The 26,722-nt window shown below is 36.0% G+C and overlaps 1 protein-coding gene across 1 annotated transcript in view; it reads left to right on the top strand.

Annotated features, from left to right (window-relative positions):
• The window catches only part of AGPS (alkylglycerone phosphate synthase), a 144,368-nt gene that overhangs the window by 102,487 nt on the left and 15,159 nt on the right, over positions 1–26,722 (top strand). The window contains exons 14-19 of the mRNA XM_081095871.1: positions 427–539; positions 4,744–4,813; positions 6,580–6,641; positions 11,144–11,233; positions 23,835–23,934; positions 25,966–26,023. Of these exons, the coding sequence (XP_080951997.1) occupies positions 427–539; positions 4,744–4,813; positions 6,580–6,641; positions 11,144–11,233; positions 23,835–23,934; positions 25,966–26,023 (493 nt within the window). The remainder of the gene's footprint in view (positions 1–426; positions 540–4,743; positions 4,814–6,579; positions 6,642–11,143; positions 11,234–23,834; positions 23,935–25,965; positions 26,024–26,722) is intronic.

Raw genomic sequence — 26,722 nt, 5'->3', positions numbered from 1 at the left:
GCCCTCAGCCCCTCACCCAGACTGGCCAGGCACCCCAGTGGGGACCCACCCCACCCTAAAGGGCGTGTGGCCAGCCTGAAAACAGCCATCAGCCCCTCACCCAGGCTGGCCAAACCTCAGTGGGGCGAGGGTCCCCACTGGGGTGGACATCCTCCGAGGGGTCCCACACTGCAAGAGGGCACAGGCTGGGCTGAGGGAGCCCCTGAGTGCACAAATTTTTGTGCACCGGGCCTCTAGTATATATAGATTATTGACTATATTCCTTATGCTGTACTTTACATCCCTATGACAAACAAAGTTCAGTTTTCAAAGAGTTGGTGTCTTAGAGTCCAGATCAGAAAGAAAAAAGGAGCAAAATGTATTTTGATTTACTATTTTGTAGGATAAGATTCATCTATAGTAATTATTTTATTTTTATTTTTTTAGTTTAAAGGATTTGATCCAAATCAACTAAGTGTTGCTACGTTACTATTTGAGGGGGACCGTGAGAAGGTTCTTCAACATGAAAAACAAGTATATGACATTGCTGCAAAATTTGGGTATGGCTTTCAGTTCATAATGTCAAGAGGAAGTTGACCTAAAATTCTGGTATCTCCAAGCAGTTGTTAATCTTCCCTTTCTAGTATTAAATTTGTAATATATGATAATCAACTTAAAATGTTGTGTTAGTTTACTTTAAAATTTTGTAGAAAGCTAGATTAACATGTTGCTCTTGTGAAATCATATATACGACTATATTAAATATTATATTTTTCCATTAATGCTAACTTTATAGCATTTGCTATTTGTTGTGCTAGAGTGAAATAGGAAAAAATTCAGTCATGTTACTATTTAATGGTAATAATATATGTATAAAAATGTTGTTAGTATGTTTTTAAAAAGGAAATTGTGTTTAATCAAAAGTATTTGATAAATTACCTATACTCCACCCCCTGTCACTTATTATTTTGTGCTGGTATAAAGAAACAGAAAACATTTCATATCTATAACCAACAGAATAATGATTGGGTGGTTTCTGTCTGTCTGCTTGATGAATTATAAGATTGATTTATGGGAACTATAGTGAAAATGCCATTCATCAGGACTACATTTATTTTCTTTTCCTCTTTAAGTACATAAACTAACAGTTTACTGGATACCTGTCTTTTTTTTAATTCCAGAGCTGAAAATATATCATGCACATTATACTTATTCTGAATTCTTTGTGAATATTTATTTTTATTGCTGGTGTATTTCAATCTTTAGGTATTTATCAGAACCATTTTGTCAGTTTTATTTCATTTGAGCCAACTGTCATGAACTATCTTTTCATGTAATGCCAGTTTTGTTTTTCTCTTTTAACACCAGCCATTTACAACTCAAAAGTAAGAATGAATCATCCTTAACATGAATCCAGGTTTCTTTAAATACTGATCCTAAGGCCCCAGAATTATTGATGGAATTCTAGCAGTTTGCTTATATTACACAAAACATGTATCAAATTCACCCATTAAAAATAGGTTATGGAAAATTAGATATCTATTTAAATCACAGATGAAGCATTAAAAACAGACCTTCATTAAGGTCTCATTTTTTGCTATTACTATTTGTTATTTCTTAGTTACGTTATAATTAGTTTCTCAGTGTACCACGTCCCTTCTGTGTTGAACAACCCAGGCTGTCATTAGGCACATGACATAGGGCTCTTTGTATGTTTTTGATACTTGGCAATATCTCTGTGTGGTTTCCTAGAAGTCCTGTTTTGCCCAGTTCTCTCTAGTACTAGTTCTTTGCTCTAATCCCTGAAAGATTCAGGGATATTTTTCTTATTTAAGACGCCCCTCTCCCAATCCTTGTTCCTCAATCATTTTTTCTCCTGCATAACTATATGGAGGAAAGCTCCGATAAATTTCATTCTGCCAAAGTTTTCATTGTTAGATTAGCTAATGTGTTTTATTTTGAATTAGGGCATTATTAATTTATTCTTTATTTTCTGGTTGTTATTTTTAATTTTCTGTTCCTACCACCTTATTAGCTTTAAATTGATTGTTTTTAATGCAGTATTTCCAACAGTTTAGAACATTTTTCCTCCTTGCCTTCCACCCTACCCAAACTCTGTTAAATACCTTTGAACATATAGAGTCCAACAGAACATAATAGCCAAATGTTGAATAAATACTTTGGTTGTTTATATGTGTTGGCTAATACTGTACTTTAACTTCTAAGAGCTAAGCAGAATAAACATTACCTGTCAGCAGGCATGATAAATATATTGACATTTTACCATAGAGCTTCAGGTAATACGTTATTGTTATTTTTAAAATGTGCGCTTAAGTTGTTTAATGTAATTCAACATGAGAGTGATTAGGTTCACCAGATAGGTCTTTTATGTAAAAAGATCGTCTCTCATTCCTCTTTCATTAGTCCTCCCAGTCCTTCTTCATAAAGTAGCTTTAAATTTGTTTAAGAACCTTGTTAATTGTTGTTTGAAATTTGTGGTAGAGAGCAGGAAGTAGGGATTGAATGTTGCTACTTTAACATAAAGCAGTTAGAATCTTAGGTTTTTTGGGATTAATTTCTAAGCCCTCTGTTATTAAACTTATTTATTTTTTAATATATTTTTATTGATTTCAGAGATAGGGAGAGAGAGAGAGAGAGAAACATCAATGATGAAAGAGAATCATTGATTGGCTGCCACCTGCACGCCCCCTACTGGGGATTGAGCCTGGACCCTTCAGTCCGCAGGCGGACACTCTATCCACTGAGCCAAACCAGCTAGGACCTATTACTGAATTTAGAATGAACATCTGATTTCTTTCTGCTTTAGATAAGAAAAATACATGTTCCTGTGTGGTTTGTCACACAAGTTTCCAAAGTAGAACTGAGCGTTCCTGACTCCATTCCACCAGATATTAGAAAAGGGTCTAAAGAAAAATGGCTTGACCTGGGACCATAAAGTAGGACTTTTACTTGTCCTAATATAAGAGAGACAGTCCTGCTAAGTGTTACTTCTCATCAAATACATACTTAGCATGTGCCTTCTCAAAGATTTCCAGTGCAGGTCTTCGGCATCCTTTTCTGGTCTTCACATTCTTTTCCTTTTCTTTCCTTCCACCAGGATGAACTGTTTTCTAGGTCAGTAGTGTTTTTTCTTTCTTGGACTCAGTGTCTGATTCTGTTTCATATCTACTTGAGGTATGGATTCAGCTGTTTTTCTCCAGTCACACAGCAATTTTCTGACTAGTTTCATTTTTGTTTTGGAGCTTTGTTTGACTATCTACCTCAGCCTCACATCCATACACATCCAACCCAGAATTTCCTTCCTTTTCTTACTTTTCCTCTTAGCTGTCTGGTATAAGTTTGCCTTCCTCACTCATTAACATTCTAGTAATACAGACAGCCTCCTTCATTTTATCATACTTCATTCTTAAGTAGTTCTAGCTGCCCTATCAATCTTTGCTACTCCTCTAGATGACACTAATTCGAATATATCCAGCTATACCCCTAAATCAGGAAATCTGATTTAACCACTGTATCCTAGCCTAAAAATGCCTTACATTGTTTGTATAGAACAAGGGTACATCTACATTGTGTTATTTGCTTAGCAAATCCAAACAAAATTCAGGAGATAAAGGATTTAACTATAAGGTGTTCCTTGAAGCCATAAAGAGAAATGATTCTTTCAGAAATGATTCTTAAGTCACGGAGTCCCAAGACCCATGCCTAAGAACAAGGAAGTTCAGTTACGGTATTGAAAAGGGAGACATAACAGTTAATTGTTAATCATGACCCGAAAAAGTCACAAGGAAAGATTTTCTTTAAAAATCTTGTTTTATTGGGGAATCTTTAGTGGGTACTTTGAGAGTGTGGGATAAGTTTTATTTAGTTGACTAAGAATAGTTAAAATTTAATTTCTGCCTGGTGATGGAAAGAAGCAAAAATAAAGAAGTCTTTACTGAAGGAGTAGTAATCATGCATAGTCTTTTAAAATAAGAATAACTTTTGCAAAACAGAACACTTAGACTGTTTTGGATTAATTTTAACTGGATCACCAAATGCAATTCCTATGGCTAAAACTACTTTTTAATTGAAATGGACAGTTCATGTGTTCATAGTGACAAGAACTTACCTGTTGGACTTATACTTATCTGTATGTTGCTTGATAAACTTTAAATATTTCTCTGTATGTTTTCTATCATTTAACTCGTAAGTTCCATAAATAGACACCATGTCTAATTTTCTAAATACTATGTGCTCAAGCATTCAATAAACGTTTTTGTATTTGGAAGATCAGTCCAAAAACAAAGTCAGTCATTGCACATCTCTACATATGAATAAGACTATAATAATACATGAATATATGAGTCAGAATATAATAATAAAATAAGAGTATTTTAAGTATCTTATTTTGATTATGAAGATTATTTAAGTTTGATTCTCATGTCTAATTTTCTTTTGACAATATGGATAGAAATAGTTGAATTCATGAGGCAGTTTTGCTAGTGTGGTTGATAAAAGTTTGAAGTTAATGACCAAACTGAAATATTAAAAGTGCTTTCAGATTTTTGTTATTCAAGCTTAGTCTCTTGATGGCTCTTTGATATATTTATGATAAATGAGAGTAAAGTAAAAATGAGATGCAAAGTAATATATGTTCATCTGTTAAGCATTTATCTTAAACATTTATCTTGTCATATCAATTTGGTTAGTTTTATATATTTTTAATAGTTCATTTGAAATTTATTAACAGTTTTTTAATTACAGTGGATTGGCAGCTGGAGAAGATAATGGACAGAGAGGTTATTTGCTGACCTATGTCATCGCATACCTTCGAGTAAGTTATCACATATTTCCCTTGTCAATTTCTGTTGCAAACAATACTTTTTCTTACTTTGAGTGAATAAAATTATTTTCTTAAATTTTAACCAACTGTAATTGAGCATATCATTTTACAGAAACAAAGGATTAGCTACAATCTACCCCAAGATCTCCCATAGTAAGAATTTTAATGTAATAATTCTAGGTAAGATCTAAATTTTAGATTGCAATGATTTGATAGGTCTTCCTGCAGCCCCCTCTCCCTTGCCATGCTGAAAGGAAAAGTGCTGTTAGAAGTTGTGATTAACAGATTTACAGATCATGAAAGGTAATAGATGATTTTAGATCTTATAAATAATTTTTATCTCCATAAATTATCACTACTTTATCTCTCATAATAAGCATTATGGGTATGGTAATTTTGTTAGGCACTTTCTTTCAGCTTATTGACCATTTTCTCACAATTCTACATTCATAATTCTAGAAAATGAAATATAACTAATAAGTACAGCATAGACACAATCTGAAGTAAGTTTCTTAATAATTAAGATTACTTCATTATTAATGTTAAAAGTTAATAAAAAACAAGTTAGAGATTTGGTGGGTAAGAATGAAGATTTGTTTTATCTTATTTTTTATTTTCCCAGTGCTTAATACTGTTGTCACCAAATATATGTTTATTGAATAAGTGAATGCATAAGAGAAAAACACATATTTTAGATCAGTAAATTTAGGATTTTTCCTGGCAATCAGTGGTAGAGTTTAAGTGTTTCATTTTTCTAGAAGTGAAAACTTAACATGTATTGATTTTTCTACCTTAGAAATTTTTCTTTCATATCTTTATATTTCTTTCATATCTTTTTTCTTTCATAGCTTTATATTTATAAGCTTGTGAATTGCTGTTTTCAGTTTGGAAATTACAGGAATTAGTATTATAAGTTGCTTATATAAACATTATAGTTTTTATGGTATAAAATATATATATATTTCTAGCAGTGGTGTTTCCAAATGTTCTATCTAGACCAGGGGTGGGCAAACTTTTTGACTCGAGGGCCACAATGGGTTCTTAAACTGGACCGGAGGGCCGGAACAAAAGCATGGATGGAGTGTTTGTGTGAACTAATATAAATTCAAAGTAAACATCATTACATAAAAGGGTACGGTCTTTTTTTTTTTTTTAGTTTTATTCATTTCAAAGGAGCCGGATCCGGCCTGCGGGCCGTAGTTTGCCCACGGCTGATCTAGACACTGCAGAGAGAGGCACTGTATTTTCTAATTTGTTTTTAAAGAAAAGCTGCTTTTAAGAAAGGGAGATAACTTCTTCTTCCTCTAGTCTCCCCTCCCCCCACCCCACTTTCCTACTTTCCTGCTCCTTCTATCCTGATGGCCATTTTTTTGGTATTGGTTAATTTGCTGATTAGGCCACTAAAAATCTATTCTAATATTCTCTACATGCATATCGATAGTTCCTGGATAGAGACGCCATTCATTGCAGAAATGTTTGAATTCCTACCATGTGTCAGGCACTCTGCCTGGTGCCAAAGGTACAGAGGAGAACAAGACAGACAAAGTTCCTGTCCTCCTGGAGGTCATATCTCACTCTTGGGACCACTTTCCAGCACTCTTATGAGGTGGATAGTAAAGATCCATGGAAATTAAGGTGGAAACATGTAATACCAACAATTGCATGAAATACTAACAATGAACATGAAATACAAACAATATTATTGGTTCTTCTGCATCTGTTGTACTTTCTTGATTTTTGTGTATGTGTCTTAACAGGACTTGGGTTTGGAATACTATGTTGTAGGAGAATCTTTTGAGACTTCTGCTCCTTGGGACAGGTAAAATGGAATAAAATTCCTGCTATTAAAATATGCTACAGGTTGTTCAAGTAATGTGTCTTTGTGTGTGAACATGTAAACTTAAGATTTTATAAAGAAACATTGAAACATCATAATCACCTTTATTTAAATTAATATCTCCACTACACTATCATATTTGGAAGCCATTTTTTTTTTGTTTTGCAGCAAATTTGTTCATATACCATAGTAGGAAGTTATTGGTGAACTTTATATTTTGAAGAATCATATTGAACACTGAATGTCACTATATGGTTTTATGTAACTTTGATTTAAATTCTTAAGTGATTAGTATGCCTAAATGTTCTCTAAAAAGGGCCCCCAAATTATAAAACCATTTAAGTTTTTTGTGATACATTATTTAGCTTTTGATATTTGTGTACATACTGTTAAGCAAGATCTTAACTTGCATTTAATTGATTTCTAAAAGATACCTAATTTAAGAAATTATGTACTATTTTTAAATTGCATACACATACAGATATTGGTTAGGAAATTAGTAATAAAAATTGATTAGGAAATGTGAGATGGTTTTCTTAAAAAGTGGACTGTGTTCCCTGGCCGGTGTGGCTCAGTTGGCTTGGAGCATCGAAGGTCACAGATATAATTCCCGGTCAGGGCATATACTGAGGTTTCAGGTTTGATCCCTGGTTAGGGCGTATGGGAAGCAACCAAGTGATGTAGTGTTCTCATATTGATCTTTCTCTCTTTCTCTTTCTCCCTCTCTAAAATAAATTTTTATGAAAGTAGACTTGTGAGTTAACTCATAAAAATTCTTAAGGAGATTGTTATTACATTTTATTCTAGGATATCTTATATTTTACTGTTTAGTTATAAAATTAACAAATTATTTTAAATCTATAAACCCCCATCAGTCTGTCTTTTAGATATTACATATCTTAACATTTTGTTCTACCCTAATGTCATTTTTTTCCTCCCCCAGAAAACTTTTTACTTTTCTACATCCAGTGTTCATCTACGATGGGTTATGATTTTGGGTGCATTGATGCTCGTATTCTATACCTTGTAAGATAACCAAATTTTATAGTATGGATCTGTTAATCACAGCTTTTTATTCTAATTTAATTTAGAGGTGAATAAATCTTGTCAATAAAAAGAATTAACTCATTGACATCTGACACTTTTGAACAACATATATAGTTTGGCAGCTGTTCATTGTTGTCTCAAATACCATTTTAGTATTTAATACCTTTCTTTGCAGGGTGAAAGTGGGTTAGTATAGTGTTACTTCTTTGGTAGTATGTATTTTCTTGTCACTAGTCATTATTAACTGATGGTTGTCATTTTGTCTTTATTTTTCCAACTGTGGAAGCTAATCATGCACTATCTTTTATTTTTATTGACCCTTTCTTTGTATATACTTACATATTTAATTGACTTACTGGCAATATCTGTTTTATACATAAGACTACATATTTGGTTTGTTTTCATTTAAAACAACTTCTTCAGCTGAAGTTTTAAGAAATAAAATTAACGGAAAGCAGCTACTTTCCTGACATGAAATTTGTTATCCATTTAGCAATGTTTTTTCTTTCAAACCTAAGCTGTATAGAGATCATGTTTAGCAGCAACCCATGGATGGGATCACAGTCTTCAACCCTCACTCATTAGATCACTTGACTTTTTCATGCATAAATATCTTAAGGAATTATGGTTCTACTAGTTTTTGTGTATTTCTCAGTGGCCTTAACACAACTGTACCTGTAGTCCAGTGAATTTTCTGCATAGAGTTCTATGGAGGTACTCTGAAATAGTGTAAGAAAGCAGCCTAAAAAATAGCTCTCTCTAAGAGGTCCAAGTGGAGATTTAAAGATTTTGAATACACCAGCATGAGACTGTGATTAAAACCAAGGGAGCAGCCCTAGTCAGTTTGGTTCAGTGGTTAGAGGGTAAGCCCACAGACTGAAGGGTTCAAGTCTGGTCAAGAGCATGTACCTCGGTTGCAGGCTCTTTCCCAGGTGGATGCAGAGGCAACCAATTGATGTTTCTCTCTTACATCGATGTTTCTCTCCATCTCTGTCCCTCCCTTCCACTCTCTCTAAAAACCAATGGAAAAAAATATCCTTGGGTGAGGATTATCAACAACAAAAAAACAATAAAAATTAAAAAAAAAACACCACCAAGGGAGCAGATATAAGTGTTTGTATCTGCTCCCTTGGTGTTTTATTTTTTTAAATTGTCTTTTAGGGCCTAAGAAAGAAGTCCAGGGAACCTCAACATTTAAGGGATAATCATACAAGTAAGAGCAAAGGAGATCGAGGAATAATATCCAGATGATTTGGAGGAAAACCAGTAATGAGAGAGAAACCCTGGGAAATTTTTGTCAAGAAGGAAATAGTTAATAGTGTTAAATTTGCTAGTAGATCAGTTGAAAATTTAAAAGTATACACAGTTATGCTTACCTCCTATACTAGAGGCCCGGTGCGTGGATTCATGCATCATTGGGGTCCCTTGGGCTGGCCTGTAGGGATTGGGCCAAAACTGGAAGTCCAGCATCCCCCGAGGGGTCCTGGATTGCGAGAGGGTGCAGGCCAAGCCAAGGGATCCCACTGGTGCATGAGGGCCTCTAGTATGCATATAAGATCTTTGGTTAATCTCTTCCTGCCTTCCCTTCTCCTCTCTTCCCTCTGAGATTCATCAGTCTATTCCATGTTTCCATGCCTGTGGTTTCTGCTCCCGCATTGAGCATCTGTCCCCTGGTAGTCAGTGCGCATCATAGCTACTGGCCGTCTGGTCGGCCAGTTGCTTAGGCTTTTATATATATATAGATGATTGGTCCAAATGGATTGTATCGACCTTTGCACAAGTTTTGTGAGAGAATACTTTCAGAACTCCCTACAAACCATTTCTAGAAAGGACCCCATTAACAGTTATAACCTTTCAGTTTTGTTCTCTATCCCATCTCCTTCTCCTCCTCACTATTATTATTATTGGTTATTATTATAATTCTTATTTAGCACTAAAGTTCTGTTTTCTAGAGTGATCTTACAAATTTGTAATATTTATTAACCTCTTAAAGTATTTCTTTTTTTAAAATGGATTTTCAAAATTTCAGTAATGTAAATTTATATTTCAATAATATAAATTACCACAGGTTTTCTAAAAACACACATTCTTCCCCTGGCTGGTGTGGCTCAGTTGGTTGGAATGTCATCCCATGCACCTAAAGGTTGCCAGTTCGATTCCCAGTCAGGGCACATACCTAGATTTCAAGTTTGATCCCAGTGGGGGTGCATATGGGAGGCAACTAATTGGTGTTTTTTTCTTACATCGATGTTTCTTTCTTTCCCTTCCCCCTTCTCTAAAAAATCAGTAAAACATCCTCATGTAAGGATTAAAAACCACACAATAAGAACATGCATTCTTACCATTCCATAAATGAAGCATAGATAATATTGATAAATTGTGTTTGCCTACAGCTCCCATAGAATAAAGCAGAATTTAAGAGCACTGTTTTGTAAAATTAGAATTTATAAAACTTTCAAGTACTGTATGCATTTATAAAAATAAAATGTGACATGCTAATAAAATATTAAAACCCTTTTCATATTTATATTTTATTCATATATCTTTTGTTTTTATTGGAAATGTAGATAACTTTAATGTTTTATAAAGCATAATCTATTTACTGTTATTTTCATCACATTTGTTTTCACACAATCAAATCAGCCTTGAGTCTAGAGATAGGTCAATCTTTGGAGTTTCTTTGGTATCTTTTCTATTCTCATGACTCTAAGGACACCAGGGTTTAAAATACGGAATCAGTATCAGTACATAGCCAGTATATTTACTGGAGGATAAAGTGGCTTTTATATACTTTAAGAGTTTTATTTTTCATATGAAACAAAGTATGTAGTTAGAACAATATGTTACAACTCACATTAAAACCTAGATTGTTAAATATTATCAATCTCCCCTCATCTGTTTTTATTGACTTAATAAAAAGACTAGCTTTACACAGGGTTACATGTCCAGTCAGTTTTGTTGAACTGGATGTTAGCTCAGTGCTTTGGAATAGGCTATTGAACATGTGGGTATAATATCATGATTATTAATTAAATTATTTTAAATTAAAAACTTTTTAGACTTGGATATAAGATTGGTACTTCTATAATCTAGAATTGAATTTTATTAACATGTTTATAGCTTTAAAGTTTTTAAAATCTTGCAATTAAATTTATTTTGAAATTGGGTTTTTCTAAGTGTAGGAAACAGTCTTCTGGAGACTGGAGTATACTGTTGTCTTTCCTATGGCTAAAAAGAAAGGAGTTTGTTCCCTTTAAAGTTGTTAATGGAAGACTCAATTGGAGTGATAAAGGTTCTTTTTCATTTTTTAAGGAATAAGTATAACAGCTTTAGTTAAGAGAATTTCTAACTTGAAGGATACCAGATAAAGCAGCATTTATTAGATTTTTTTGTAACTTATTTGAAAACTTAATATGGTATTCAATTATGTTTTCTAGAGTTGTAGATCTCTGTAGAAATGTGAAAGAAAGAATTATAAGAGAATGCAAAGAGAAGGGCGTTCAGTTTGCTCCTCTTTCTACATGCAGGTGAGTTTTTTATTGTTCTTATAGTACTTCTAATTTTGAAAAAAACTTTTTTAATTAATGAGGAATAATTGGTTAGCTGAAGAGAAGCTTCAGTCTATTCTACTTAGCAAGCTTTCCTAAACTTCACTTGCCACCTTGTTAGGATTGTGCCACTAGCGTTTTTAGTAGTCCTGGGCCCTTGAGAAGTAAAACACCCCTTTGGTGAGTGAGCTTGTAGCTATCTGGACAGCATGATGATGAAGACCCAAATGTCTGAGCACCTGGAATAAGAGAAGACCTTCTTAACTGAAACTATAAATTATATATACACTGAGTGGCCAGATTATTATGACCACCCCATCAGTACTTCGTTGGGCCACCTTTTGCCTTCAATACTGCGGCGATTCTTCTTGGCATTGACTCTACAAGATGTTGAAAGGTGATGCCAGGAATCTGACACCATGCCTGATGAAAGCACTGTCCAGTTCTGTGAGATTTAATGGTTAGGGAACCAGCTGCCTGATGGCTCTTTTAACTTTGTCCCACAAATACTCAATTGGATTGAGATCTGGTGATTGTGGGGGCCACCTAAGCAAGGTCAAGTCTCCCTCATGTTCTTGAAACCACTCCTGCACAATACAAGCACCGTGGCATGGCGCATTGTCTTGTTGGAAGAAGCCATCTCCATTGGGATACGCCATCAACATGATAGGATGAACTTGATCAGCAATGATACTTAGGTATGTTGTGCTATTCAGACATTGTTCCAAACTAATTAAAGGGCCCAAATCATGCCAGGAAAACATGCCCCAAAGCATAACACTGCCCCCACCAGCTTGAAGGGTTGTACTCATGCATGTGGGGTGCATGCTTTCATGCTGTTTCCGCCAAATTCTCACTCTGCCATCTGCATGATGCAACTGGAAACGTGATTCATCGGACCACATGACTTTTTTCCAATGCTCGACTGTCCAATCCTTGTGTTCCTATGCAAATTGGAGGTGTTTTATCTTGGAAACTGCAGACAGCAAAGGTGTTCGAACAGGCCTTTGGCTTCCATATTCCATACGATGCAATGTACAGCGAACAATGTTTTCAGAGATCATTTGAGAGGATCCCTGATTAAGATCTATAGTAATTTGATGCACTGTTGCCCTTCTGTTGTCTTGTACCAGTGTTGCCACTCTCCGTTCTGCCCTAACATTGACCAGTCGCTGACGGCCACAATTCGCACATTCAGACCCAGATTTTCGGCTGACAGTCCAGTCTTTAAACACTTTAACAACAGCTGCTCTTGAACATTTAACAAATTCAGCTGTTTTGCTGATACTCGCTCCATGGCTCCGAGCGCCAGCAATCATCCCTGTTAACACATTTCGTACCGCTCAGGAGTTTTCTCGTGTTTCGCGTGCCATCTGTTAAGGATCGCTCATGAATGTCCTCGTTTTTCAGGCCCATGGAAAAAGGAGCAAATCTAGATACTTATGTAAATTTTGTTTGGTCCCTCTTCATAGAGGAAAATGTTTTACACAGTACCATATATTAAAAAAGTACTAGGAACTTTAATTGTTTAATTGTTTTTGTAAATAAAAATATTATAATTATTGAAAAACAACACCTAAAGTGCATTATGATGATTTAAATAACGTGCAGTTTGCCCAAAAACGTGCAGTCCCTGGCATATGTCTTAGAGATTTCTATGCGGTACGCAATGTGTTAAAACGCGTTGTTTACCCATATCTTCAGAAAAATATCACTTCTACTGTCGTGGTAAACAACCTGCTTCCCTATTTATAATGGTCTGGCCCTCTAGCAACTTCAGTGGGAAATTATAGCTAATTTGCCTACAAACTTCAGGTGGTCATAATAATCTGGCCACTCAGTGTGTGTGTGTGTATAGTCAGGCAACATAGTTCTTCAATAAAGAAAAAGCACTTTAAACATTTTCTCAATTGTTGATTAAATGAATGTGTGTGGAATTAAGGAAAGAGTGGAGCAAAAGATCCAAATGAAGATTAACTCTGCTTTCCAATAGATCTTTCTGCATTAATGGCAATGTTTTGTATCTGCCCTGTCCAAAAGGGTTGCCACAGGCACATGTGGCTTTTGAGCTGTTGAAATGTGGTTAATGTGAATGGAACTGAATTTTAAATTTTATTTAATTTCAAATGATTTAAATTTAAAACACGTGTGGCTGGTGTCTTCCATATTGGATATTTATGCCCCGTATTGAGTCATGTTTAACTGAAGATCTTGTTCTCTTCGTTAAATAGCAGCAACCCTGATGAAGGTTTTCTTGAGAAAGGGATATTTTGTATTAAATCTTTTGATATTAATTTTCTGTGTAAACACTAGAAGATTAAATATATTTAGATTGAACTGAGCATTTGAATTCTCTCAAATGTTATTGGAATGAGAATAAAGAGAATTTTGGATATTTTGTTTAACTTCCCAAAGACAAGTCCTCATGAAAGCATTCAGTTGTTAATGTCTTAATATTTTGACATAGTGTGATAATTTGCATATATTTGCTTTGCAAGACTAGAAATGCTTCTGTACTCTTTAAACTGCTATATCTTCTGTGATTTTTTTTGTCCTCTCTTTACATCCTCTTTTCGTATACTTCCCTATTGCCATATTGTGTTTCTCAGTTCTGCTGTTTCTCTCATTGAAACAGATGTCTTTTAGAATTTGATAAATTGTGCATCTGCTGGGTAAGAAAATAAAATCCTAACAGGGCATGTGAAGAAAGCACCTTTCTCACATTAACTGTTCATGTAAATCAGGATCTCTTCAAAATGGTCTTTTCTGCTTCTGATGCGATAGAGGCTTTGAAGAGCATTTCAGGAAGCACCCAGTCAAATCTGTGTATTAACATGTAGAACATGTGTATTTGGGGTAGAGTCAAAGAAGTGAAACCTAAAAATGTAGGTTTAGAGCTTATTGGCTGGGCATTTGGTATATCTGAAGAAAAGGAAAAGAGAGGGCCTAGTAATGTACAAGGCTTATAGCAAAGCTACTGACAGCGTAGTGGCTGATCTTGGAGAGAATCTTCCCAAATAGAGGTGTAAGAATGTACTTGTAGAAAAAATTTGGAGTCGTCTTTAAAAATGCAACTTTTGTCTTAAAGTCTAAGAAAAATAAATTTATATTATCAACCCAAGTTGATACAATAAATCCTTAATAGTGTCAACAGGTTCTATGACTTTAAGCAAAACGATGTATAATGAAACTAATTTTACCTTAGGCTAATCGATAGAAGCAAGAGTTAAGTTCCTACTACAGCTCATCAGGCATCTCATCCTATATTATAAAAGCCTAATATGCAAATCGACCAGTCGCTATGACATGCACTGACCACCAGGGGGCAGAGGCTCAACACAGGAGCTGGCCCCAACCAGTGGCGGTGGCAGGGAGTGGGGCCGGCGAGCAGGTGGCACCAGTCCAGCCAAAGCAGGCTGCCCCCCCCCCTCCCCGATTGCCCCACCTGTCACCCCACAGAGGGAGGGGACAGGCAGTGGCGGGGGGTGGGGGGGGCAGGCTGGGCTGGTGAGCGGGTGGTGCCAGGCCAGCCAAGGTGGGTGCCAGTGGATCAGCCCTGCAGATCAGCCCTGATAGCTGGCCAGGGACCCTACTCGTGCACGAATTTCATGCACTGGGCCTCTAGTCAATGTTATAACAACATTGAATGAAATGTTGTATGAGCACCTGCTGTACTTTATTGTTCTCTTTACAATCTAGTCCAGTGATGGCGAACCTTTTGAGTTGGCGTGTCAGCATTTTGAAAAACCCTAACTTAACTCTGGTGCCATGTCACATATAGAAGTTTTTTGATATTTGCAACCATAGTAAAACAAAGATTTATATTTTTGATATTTATTTGATATATTTAAATGCCATTTAACAAAGAAAAATCAACCCAAAAAATGAGTTCGCGTGTCACCTCTGACACGCATGTCATAGGTTTGCCATCACTGATCTAGTCTCTCAGGCCTGTTTTTATACTACTAAAAATAAAACAGGCCTAATAATTAAAAAGTCATTTGTTATCAGTAAAATTTGAAACAGTTAAAATTATAGAATCTATTACTATACTGCTAAGGAATTTTTATTTTTTTGTCTTGTCCAGTGGCAACTTGACAGATTTTATCTCTCCTTTCTCTTTCTGTCCCACCTCCCTATTCAATATCTCTGGAGACTTCTCTCTTTCCGTTATGAAAATATCATTGTGATAAATCACTGCTTATTGAAAGTGATTGGGAAGTAAAATATCCTGCCTTAGGCTATCTATAACAACACCTAAGTCTTGGTTCTTCAGAAGGTACTCACAAGACCTAAGGATATTTATTATGTATTGTAGGTAGATAGAATTGATATACTAGACTGAATTGGCCATATGTCATTAAGTAGCTGATTTTATAGAAATAATCTTTGAAAGGCTTAAGTGCTCAACTTCTGTGATTATCTTATAAAATCAAAGTTGAGAATGTGCAAAGTCTAGTTATTTGAATGGTTTTGATAAATAGGAATTTTAAATATAGTTTTTCTAGTTCATACTTGATTAAACTAGCATTTAATAAGAATTTGACTTTAGTTTGATTTGAACTGCTTAATAGTGGACAAGGAGATTATTCTGTGTTGAAAGTAAATGTGTGAGGTATATTTTTTAAACTAGATTTTTAAAATGATTTAATAATTAATAACAATAAAGATTAAGAAAGAAAACATAATTAAAAATAATTATTGATATCATTGAAATTAAAGATCCCAAGGAAAATAATTTAGCTGTAAGGTGCATTTATTGAGTTCATCTCATTTCCGTCTGTTAAAATGTACGTTGTCTACTGGAATAGAAATTCCAGCCCTAAATTTTCTGAAGAAGTTTTATGGAAAGGAATTCCTAGCCAGGGAATCTGACAAGTTAAAATACTCCATAAAGTGTACAGCACAAACACTTTTAGAAATTAAAGAATAGTAGAATGACTGGCAGCCACAATATCACTTGTCAAGATGATTTTGGAAGCAGTTAGTGTTTAACTTATCTTAAGTGATAGAATTGATCTATTAAAATGTGTTAGACAAGAGATAAGGAAGACCACTTCATAATACTAAAGGGATCAATACAACAAGAAGATATAACTCTGGTAAACATATATGCACCCAATGCAGGAGCACCCAAATTCATAAAAAAAACTCCTGGAAGATATCAAAGGAGAGATCGACAACAATACAATCATAGTAGGGGACTTTAATACACCACTGACAACACTGGATAAGCCCACTAGACAAACAATCAGCAAAGATACAGCAATCCTAAATGACTCACTAGATCAGATGGACTTAATAGACATCTTCAGAACACTTCACCCCAAAGCCAGGGAATATGTCTTATGAGCATTTGGGTCCTCTCTCTTTGCTTCTTGGTGAGTCTGGCTAGAGGTTTGTCAATCTTGTTTATCCTTTCAAAGAACCAGCTCTTGGTTTCATTGATTTTCTGTATTGTTTTTTTGGTCTCTATGTCATTTATTTCTGCTCTAATCTTTTTGGATTAGAGCAAATGCTCATAAGACATATTCAAAAATAGACCATATATTGGGTCACAAGCAAAGTATCCACAAATTCAAGAAGATTGAAATCATAAAAAGCGTCTTCGCAGACCATGATGGCATAATATTAGAAATAAACTACAATAAAAACAACCCAAAATACTCAAACACCTGGAAGCTGAATAGCATGCTATTAAATATTGATTGGGTTACCAATGAAATCAAAGAAGAAATTCGAAACATCCTGGAAACTAATGACAATGAAAACACAACAATCCAAAACCTATGGGACACGATGAAAGCAGTCCTGAGAGGGAAGTTTATAGCTCTACAGGCCTATCTCAAAAAACAAGAAAAAATGGTAGTAAATCATCTAACTCTACAACTCAAAGAATTAGAAAGAGAGCAACAAGAAAACCCCAGAGTGAGCAGAAGGAAGGAGATAATAAAGATTAGAGCAGAAATAAATGACATAGAGACCAAAAAAACAATACAGAAAATCAATGAAACCAAGAGCTGGTTCTTTGAAAGGATAAACAAGATTGACAAACCTCTAGCCAGACTCACCAAGAAGCAAAGAGAGAGGACCCAAATAAACAAAATCAGAAATGATAGAGGCGAAATAACAACAGACCCCACAGAAATACAAATGATTGTTAAAAAATACTATGGACAGCTCTACTCCAACAAACTAGACAACCTGGAGGAAATGGACAAATTCCTAGAAAAATACAACATTCCAAAACTCAATCAGGAAGAATCTAAAAATCTCAACAGGCCAATAACTATGGAAGAAATTGAAGCAGTCATCAAAAAGCTTCCAGCAAACAAAAGCCCAGGACCAGACGGCCTCACAGGGGAGTTTTACCAAACATTCAAGGAAGAACTAAAACCTATCCTCCTCAGACTACTCCAAAAAATTCAAGAGGAAGGAACACTTCCAAGCTCATTCTATGAAGCCAGCATCACCCTAATACCAAAACCTGGTAAAGACAACACGATGAAAGAGAATTACAGGCCAATATCCCTCATGAACATAGATGCCAAAATCCTCAACAAAATCTTAGCAAATCGGATCCAGCAGTACATCAGAAAGATCATACACCATGACCAAGTAGGATTTACCCCAGGGATGCAAGGATGGTACAATATCCGCAAATCAATAAACGTGATACATCACATAAACAAATTGAAAGAAAAAAACCACATGGTCATATCAATTGATGCAGAAAAAGCATTTGACAAAATTCAACACCCATTTTTGATAAAAGCTCTCAGCAAGGTGGGAGTAGAAGGATCATACCTCAACATAATAAAAGCCATATATGACAGGCCCACAGCCAACATCATACTCAATGGACAAAAACTAACACCATTTCCCCTAAGAACAGGAACAAGACAGGCATGCCCCCTCTCACCACTCCTGTTCAACTTAGTACTGGAAGTGTTAGCCATTGCAATTCGGCAAGAAGAAGAAATAAAAGGCATCCAAATTGGGAAAGAGGAAGTAAAACTGTCCTTATTTGCAGACGACATGATATTATACATACAAAACCCTAGAGACTCCATCAAAAAGCTACTAGACTTAATACATGAATTTGGCAATGTAACAGGATACAAAATTAACCCCAAGAAATCTGAGGCATTTCTATACACCAATAGTGAACTTTCAGAAAGAGAGATTATAAAAACAATCCCATTTACCATCGCACCAAAAAAATTAAGCTACCTAGGAATAAACTTAACTAAAGAGGTAAAAGACCTCTACTCAGAAAACTACAGGACGTTGAAAAAAGATATAGAGGAAGACATAAAAAGATGGAAGAACATACCGTGTTCATGGATTGGTAGAATCAACATCATTAAAATGTCCATACTACCCAAAGCAATCTATAAATTCAACGCACTTCCCATTAAAATACCAACGGCATACTTCAGAGATCTAGAACGAACTCTCCAAAAATTCATCTGGAATAAAAAAAGACCCCGAATAGCTACAGCAATCCTGAGAAAGAACAAAGTAGGTGGGATCTCAATACCAGATATCAAGTTGTATTACAAAGCCACTGTTCTCAAAACTGCCTGGTACTGGCACAAGAATAGGCATATAGATCAATGGAATAGAATAGAGAGCCCAGAAATCGGCCCGAACCAATATGCTCAATTAATATTTGACAAAGGAGGCAAGAACATACAATGGAGCCAAGATAGTCTCTTCAATAAATGGTGTTGGGAAAATTGGACAGATATATGCAAGAAAATGAAACTAAACCACCAACTTACACCATACACAAAAATAAACTCAAAATGGATAAAGGACTTAAATGTACGACAGGAAACCATAAAAATTCTAGAAGAATTCAAAGGCAACAAAACCTCAGACATATGCCGAAGCAATTTCTTCACTGATACAGCTCCTAGGGCACTTGAAACTAAAGAGAAAATGAACAAATGGGACTACTTCAAAATAAAAAGCTTCTGCACAGCAAAAGAAACCATCAACAAAACAACGAGAAAACCCACTGTGTGGGAAAACATATTTGCCAATGTCATATCTGATAAGGGCCTAATCTCCAAAATTTATAGGGAACTCATACAACTTAACAAAAGGAAGATAAACAATCCAATCAAAAAATGGGCAAAGGACCTAAATAGACACCTTTCAAAAGAGGACATTCAGAAAGCCAAGAGACATATGAAAACATGCTCAAAGTCACTAATCATCCGAGAGATGCAAATCAAAACAACAATGAGGTACCATCTCACTCCTGTCAGACTGGCTATCATCAACAAATCAACAAACGACAAGTGCTGGAGAGGATGTGGAGAAAAAGGAACACTTGTGCACTGCTGGTGGGAATGCAGACTGGTGCAGCCACTATGGAAGACAGTATGGAGTTTCCTTAAAAAACTGAAAATGGATAAATTCAAAGTGGAACCAAGATGGCGGCATAGGTTAACGCCGGAGTTTGCTGCTTTGAACAACTACTTCAAAAGTGAAACTAAAAGACGGAACGGACATCACCCAAAACCACTGGAAAGCTGGCTGAGTGGAAGTCCTACAACTAGGAGGAAAGAGAAACTCATACGGACACTCAGAGGAGGCGCAGTGCTGAAGTCAAATTCTGAGGTGAGGAGTGCGCAGAGCAGGCTGGCGGCGGAGGGCGCGGTTGGCGTTTTCAATCGGGAGGGAGTCGCAGACTCTGAGCTCCAGATCCGGGAGAGTCTTTAGGGACCCAGACTCAAACGGGAGAAGCGCGACTGTCTGTTTTCAGTCAGAGCGAGTGCAGCTTTCTCTCCGAGCTTTGCAGCGGGTGCTGGGACTCAGAGAGGCAGAGCCCCTGGGGACAGGACTGAGAGCGGCCATAACTGCTCTCTCCGGCCCACCCTGTTGATCCTGTGCGACCCGCCCCGCCCAAGCCCTGCACACAGGCATTTGCCGGATAGCCTCAGGCAAACGCCAGATTAGCACCTCCCTAGAGGACAGAAGTTCTCTCACTGCTGACACAGCTGATTCTCATAGCCACTTGGCCTGGAGGTCAAACCCTCCCTGGAATTAGCTACAACAATCAAGATTTATAAGACTGCAAACAAAGACCACTAGGGGTGCACCAAGGAAGCATAACAAAATGCGGAGACAAAGAAACAGGACAAAATTGTCAATGGAAGATCTAGAGTTCAGAACCACACTTTTAAGGTCTCTCAAGAACTGTTTAGAAGCCACCGATAAACTTAATGAGATCTACAAGAAAACTAATGAGACCCTCGATGTTATATTGGGGAACCAACTAGAAATTAAGCATACACTGACTGAAATAAAGAATATTATACAGACTCCTGACAGCAGAACAGAGGAGCGCAAGAATCAAGTCAATGATTTGAAATGCGAGGAAGCAAAAAACACCCAACCGGAAAAGCAAAATGAAAAAAGAATCCAAAAATGCGAGGATAGTGTAAGGAGCCTCTGGGACAGCTTCAGGCATACCAACATCAGAATTATAGGGGTGCCAGAAGATGAGAGAGAGCAAGATATTGAAAACCTATTTGAAGAAATAATGACAGAAAACTTCCCTCACCTGGTGAAAGAAATGGACTTACAGGTCCAAGAAGCGCGGAGAACCCCAAACAAAAGGAATCCAAAGAGGACCACACCAAGACACATCATAATTAAAATGCCAAGAGCAAAAGATAAAGAGAGAATCTTAAAAGCAGCAAGAGAAAGAAACTCAGTTACCTACAAGGGAATACCCATACGACTGTCAGCTGATTTCTCCACAGAAACTTTGCAGGCCAGAAGGGAGTGGCAAGAAATATTCAAAGTGATGAATACCAAGAACCTACAACCAAGATTACTTTATCCAGCAAAGCTATCATTCAGAATTGAAGGTCAGATAAAGAGCTTCACAGATAAGGAAAAGCTAAAGGAGTTCATCACCACCAAACCAGTATTATATGAAATGCTGAAAGGTATCCTTTAAGAAGAGGAAGAGGAAGAAAAAGGTAAAGATACAAATTATGAACAACAAATATGCATCTATCAACAAGTGAATCTAAGAATCAAGTGAATAAATAATCCGATGAACAGAATGAACTGTTGATTATAATAGAATCAGGGACATAGAAAGGGAATGGACTGACTATTCTTGGGGGGGAAAGGGGTGTGGGAGATGCGGGAAGAGACTGGACAAAAATTGTGCACCTATGGATGAGGACAGTGGGTGGGGAGTGAGGGCGGATGGTGGGGCGGGAACTGGGAGGAGGGGAGTTATGGGGGGAAAAAAGAGGAACAAATGTAATAATCTGAACAATAAAGATTTAATTAAAAAAAAAACAAACTGAAAATGGAACTCCCATTTGACCCTGTGATCCCACTTCTAGGAATATATCCCAAGAAACCAGAAACACCAATCAGAAAGGATATATGCACCCCTATGTTCATAGCAGCACAATTCACCATAGCTAAGATCTGGAAACAGCCTAAGTGCCCATCAGTAGATGAATGGATTAGAAAACTGTGGTACATCTACACGATGGAATACTATGCTGCTCTAAAAAGGAAGGAACTCCTACCATTTGCAATGGCATGGATGGAACTGGAGAGCATTATGCTAAGTGAAATAAGCCAGTCAATGAAGGAAAAATACCACATGATCTCACTCATTCATGGATAATAGAGACCATTATAAACTTTTGAACAATAATAGATACAGAGGCATAGCTGCCTCAAACAGATTGTCAAACTGCAGCGGGAAGGCCGGGGAGGGTTGGGGGGCAGGAGGTAGGGGGGTAAGAGATCGACTAAAGGACTTGTATGCATGCATATAAGCATAACCAGTGGACATAAGACATTGGGGGATAGGGGAGGCTAGGGGACTGTCTAGGGCGGGGTGATAAAATGGACACATATGTAATAGCCTTTGTAATACTTTAAGCAATAAATTAAAAAATAATAATAATAAATAAATAAATAAATAAATAAATAAATAAATAAAATAAAATGTGTTAGATCTGAGTCACTATCTGAAATGGACCAAAATTGAAGTTTTCTAAAAGGTGTTCCGTTATTTCTACTTTGTTTTTCTTTGAAATACTGATCAATCCAGCCCTTTTTGACTTTAGAAGCCTCTTATCCACTGAAAACTGAACTGTGTAATATTGATCCTGTATTTGTTGGAAGGTGGCAATACTCTGTTAATTTTTAGTTACATTTTCTACTTACTGATGTTAACTATTCTCACAAATGATGTATATTTTACTTTGCTAAAAACTAATTTCATTCCTGTATCCTTGAAGTTTATTTAAATTTGATTATTCGAAATGATAATGCCATCATAGTTAAAATGGTTCTCTAGTTTTTCTTAAACTTTCTAAGTCTGGTACTTAAAATGAAAATATTCAAGTGAATTAACACTAGAAGAGAAACACAGCTGGCAAATTGACAGTATTATTGTTAAATAGTTCATTTCTTCTGTTCTGAGGCACCTAACATTTGGCCTAAAAGGCCATTAAAATTTTAGGTTAGATTCTGTTGTATTGTGTAGTAAGAAGAGTATTCCCTTTTTCTGTTAAATTCTTTGTGGGAACTCTGTGAATTCTGTTCAGAGATTTGACTATGATTCCCTTAGCTCCCTTTTAGTTGCTTCACCTATTTGCATGTTGAAAGCCCAGATATATGTGTGTATGTATATTTATTTACTAGAGGCCCAGTGCATGAATTCATGCACAGGTTGGGTACCTCAGCCTGGCTGGCAATCAGGCCAATCGGGCCATCTTGCCCAGTCTCAATGGGGGCTAGCCGGCCGGGGAGGGACCACAGGAGGGCTCCAGGGCATGTCCAGCCCTCTTGCCCAGTCCCGATTGGCCGGACCCCAGCAGCAAGCTAACGTACCGGTCAGAGCATATGCCCCCTGGTGGTCAGTGCGCATCATAGCGACTGGTTCAGCGGCTGACCAAATGATCAAACTCTTAGCATGTTATGCTTTTATTATATAGGATATGTGTGTGTGTATATATACAATTTGTACAATTCAGTTTGTTTTCAAAGTCCTTACAAATTATTAAATGTGAACTTAGCGAAGATGCATTTTTTTATCTAGTCTGATTATTTTCGGTATTTGTACATTTCTCTTTATGCCTTGCTTTAAGGTCTCATACTTATTTCTATTAATTTTGAGGAAGTTTAGAAGACTTACAGTGGATCACTAAGTTCCAGCTAGTTTGTTTTGGGCTGCTTTTAGCTACAATATACTATTTTTTAAAAAATCGCTTCTAAGGAGGTGGGGTTTTTATTTATTTCAGGCTAATTGGAGAAACATTTACATTGCTTTAAAATTTTTAAATTTGGGGGGGATAATAATCCAGATTTACCAAAAAAAAAAGTTGTAAAAATAGTACAAATAGTTTCTGTATATCCTTTGTCCAGCCAATCTGAATTTCTTCCATGGAGTAAGAGTCTGGGTAGAGAATGAGATTATGGCTTAAGCAAATCATTCAGATGATCTTGCCTTTAAGTTTCCAGGCATTAAGTCTGATTTCACTCAACTAAAGTCTTGTGATTCTGTCTGTTTGATTTTTAGGGTGACGCAGACTTATGATGCAGGTGCATGTATCTATTTCTACTTTGCCTTTAACTACAGGGGAATAAGTGATCCATTGACTGTGTTTGACCAAACTGAGGTAATTTTGCATACATCAATATAGCTCTTACATTCTTTTATTAATTTTGATAATCTTTGCCATCAATTTATAAATTTTAATTAGACTCTTTGATCATTTGTGGTTTACCTGGTTGATATCCCATAGGAATGAGAAGCATATTTATTGCGCTGGTTTGTATACTGAGTCTAAAATTAATCTTCTATACATATATTACAATGTTCTAAAATTAATTTTCTGTAGCTCGTGATTGTTTTTTAATTGTTACTTATAGTACATAATACCAGGTGAAATTAAATAACAACAGAATAGGGGAATCTTTGATATCACTGTGGCAGCCCACTCATCTCCAGATGGTGGCTATTGAGGTCAGCAGCCCTAACGCTTTTGGTCTGTGTTGCTATAATATCCTTATTCTAGGTTTATACTTTGTTTGCTAAAGCTGTATGTAGGCCATTAAGGTTCATTTGCTAGCAGTTTTACTACATTTCTTAAATAGCCTTAAGCCTCTAATTTTTATAAAACCTTCTGTTTGATGGTCAATATTTCTTGTTACAAGTATGCCTAGAGTTTAAGAAACAGACTAGAAAAATGAACTGGGAAGACACTGAGGTTTGTCAAAACCTCAGGTTTCCCAGAGTTTTAACTCTGTTATATGCCTACCAAAGATAAAGCTACAAGGTGATTTTCAGTGGACACGTTTAGACCCAAACCATAGATAGGGTTTGGTTGGTTCCTGCCTATGCCTCTTTTATGAAGTAAAATTGAAATAAAGTAAATCAAATACTTATAGTTTGATTAATTTTTATGTCTACGTACACCAGTGAAATCGTCATCCCATTAAAAATAATGAACATACCCATCACCCTCAAAAGTTCAAGTTCTTTTCCATCATTTTAACCTTTCAATGTTTTTGTATTGCCCTCTGGCTGCCCAGTGCTCCTTCCCTGTAGTACTAAAGAGTGAAATTATTCCTTCCTTCACAGTCCAAATTGCCATTCTTTAAGTGTTACTACTTTCAAGTAGTTATTATTTTATTTAAAATAATTTGTTAGAAGATATAATCTCTTAGAGCATAAATCATACCATATTTATGATTCATTTGAAAAATGCTAAGTGATGAGGGTTCTTATAAATTACTTTGCAACGAAATATTTGCTATGTATCCCACATGGACCCTTTTCTACCCTGGCCTATCTCCCTGATGGTTTGTACAACCTGAGTAATTCTGAGAGGTTCAAGGCTATGTAGATATTTCACTTTATTGCTATTACATTCTTATGAGTTGAATATAATATCAGTTTCTTTACCCTTTTTTCACCCCGTACTTCAGTGATTCTTCATTGTGCTTTAAGCCTTTATGTTTCTCACCATAGTGCTTTACAAGGAGCCTAGTCAAGACCCAATATGTTGGGAGGATAAAGGAAGGCGTTTTTTTTTGCACCCTTAAATAGCAGTAGGTATGACAAGTAATTTGCCCCATAAGGGCTTTTATGGTTGATTCCTGATAACTTTGTAAGTAATCTTGAGTCTAATGCCCAATGCATGCTATTATGTCAATAATTTAACTATCTAAGCCTCGTTTTCTTTAACTGTGAAATATGAGTAATTGTAATTATTCCATAAGACTATGATAAAAAATAAGTTATTGTAGGAAAATTGCTTAGTGCTTTTCTGGACATACAATAAGCAGTCAAGAAATGTTAGTTACTATTATTTATTGGTAGAGTGAGATGTTAACTTCAGAGTAGAACCTGGTTTTGTCTTTACAAAACGTTTTTTCATTATTAACAACTTAGTGCTGCAAAATTGATTGTTTTGCCTTTTTTTCTTTTCTAGAATCTGGAAGTGACTATTGCAGATATTTTGACCATTTACTGGAAAAAACTGTAAAGCTAGGCTATATATTTTAATTGCTTTAAAAAATGCAGAAAGGATAACGAGGCTTCTGATTTATCATTTCACCCAGAAAATATGTGCCTCCTTTGGAAGTTGGATCTTCCGCTCACTTCAAAGTGTGAAATCTATTTGTTGTATTGTTTCCAAATATAGGCAGCTGCTAGAGAGGAAATCCTCGCTAATGGAGGGAGTCTATCGCATCACCACGGAGGTATTTTTTTTTTTGTTATTCTTCATGTAAATTTCTGATATTCCTAATGTAAAAAGCGTTTGATTTGGTAGAATGCCAGGAGAGTCATAATATAAATAATATGAAAGCACTTGAAATTTCTTGGAAGATTGTGTCTGTCACTGAGGTAGTCTAGGTATGGCAGTAGCCGACAGAAGTTTGACTTGACAAGCCTGCTTAGATAGGAACCTAAACAGCCTTCTGAGTTCTCAGGGAACTTCATGTTCCCTAAGACCACCTAGCTTGCCTCACAGATATTTGACCATTGCAGCAAAAGTTTTTAAAGGGAAAGAAATAAAAACAAGTAAGTGTTTTCAGCTACTATTGAAATGTAACTGGACATCAGTTTATACCATATTTTGAAGAGTCGTTTTTCTGCCCTCCCTGAATTCAATAAATTAATCAAGATAGGATGTGAAAAAAATTTTTTTTAAATTTTAATGCTGTTTTGTTAGTTGGTGACCATTGTGGTAAATATTAAATTTTATGAAAGAATTGATCACATCACTAATAAAAATTAGGATATATCTACCTAAGTACTAGTTTATGAAAGTTATATAAGGCAGTTTTTTAAGAGTGAAACAGTGGCTATTCGGTTATTAAAATTGTAATTTTTGAAGTTATCCACCTGTCCCCCTTAATAGAAATTTGTTCTGAATATATCCCTCAATATAATGTGGT

This window comes from Myotis nattereri (assembly GCF_964212035.1).
Source record: "Myotis nattereri genome assembly, chromosome: 7".
Taxonomy (NCBI): domain Eukaryota; kingdom Metazoa; phylum Chordata; class Mammalia; order Chiroptera; family Vespertilionidae; genus Myotis; species Myotis nattereri.
This window is presented reverse-complemented; position numbering and strand designations above follow the sequence as displayed.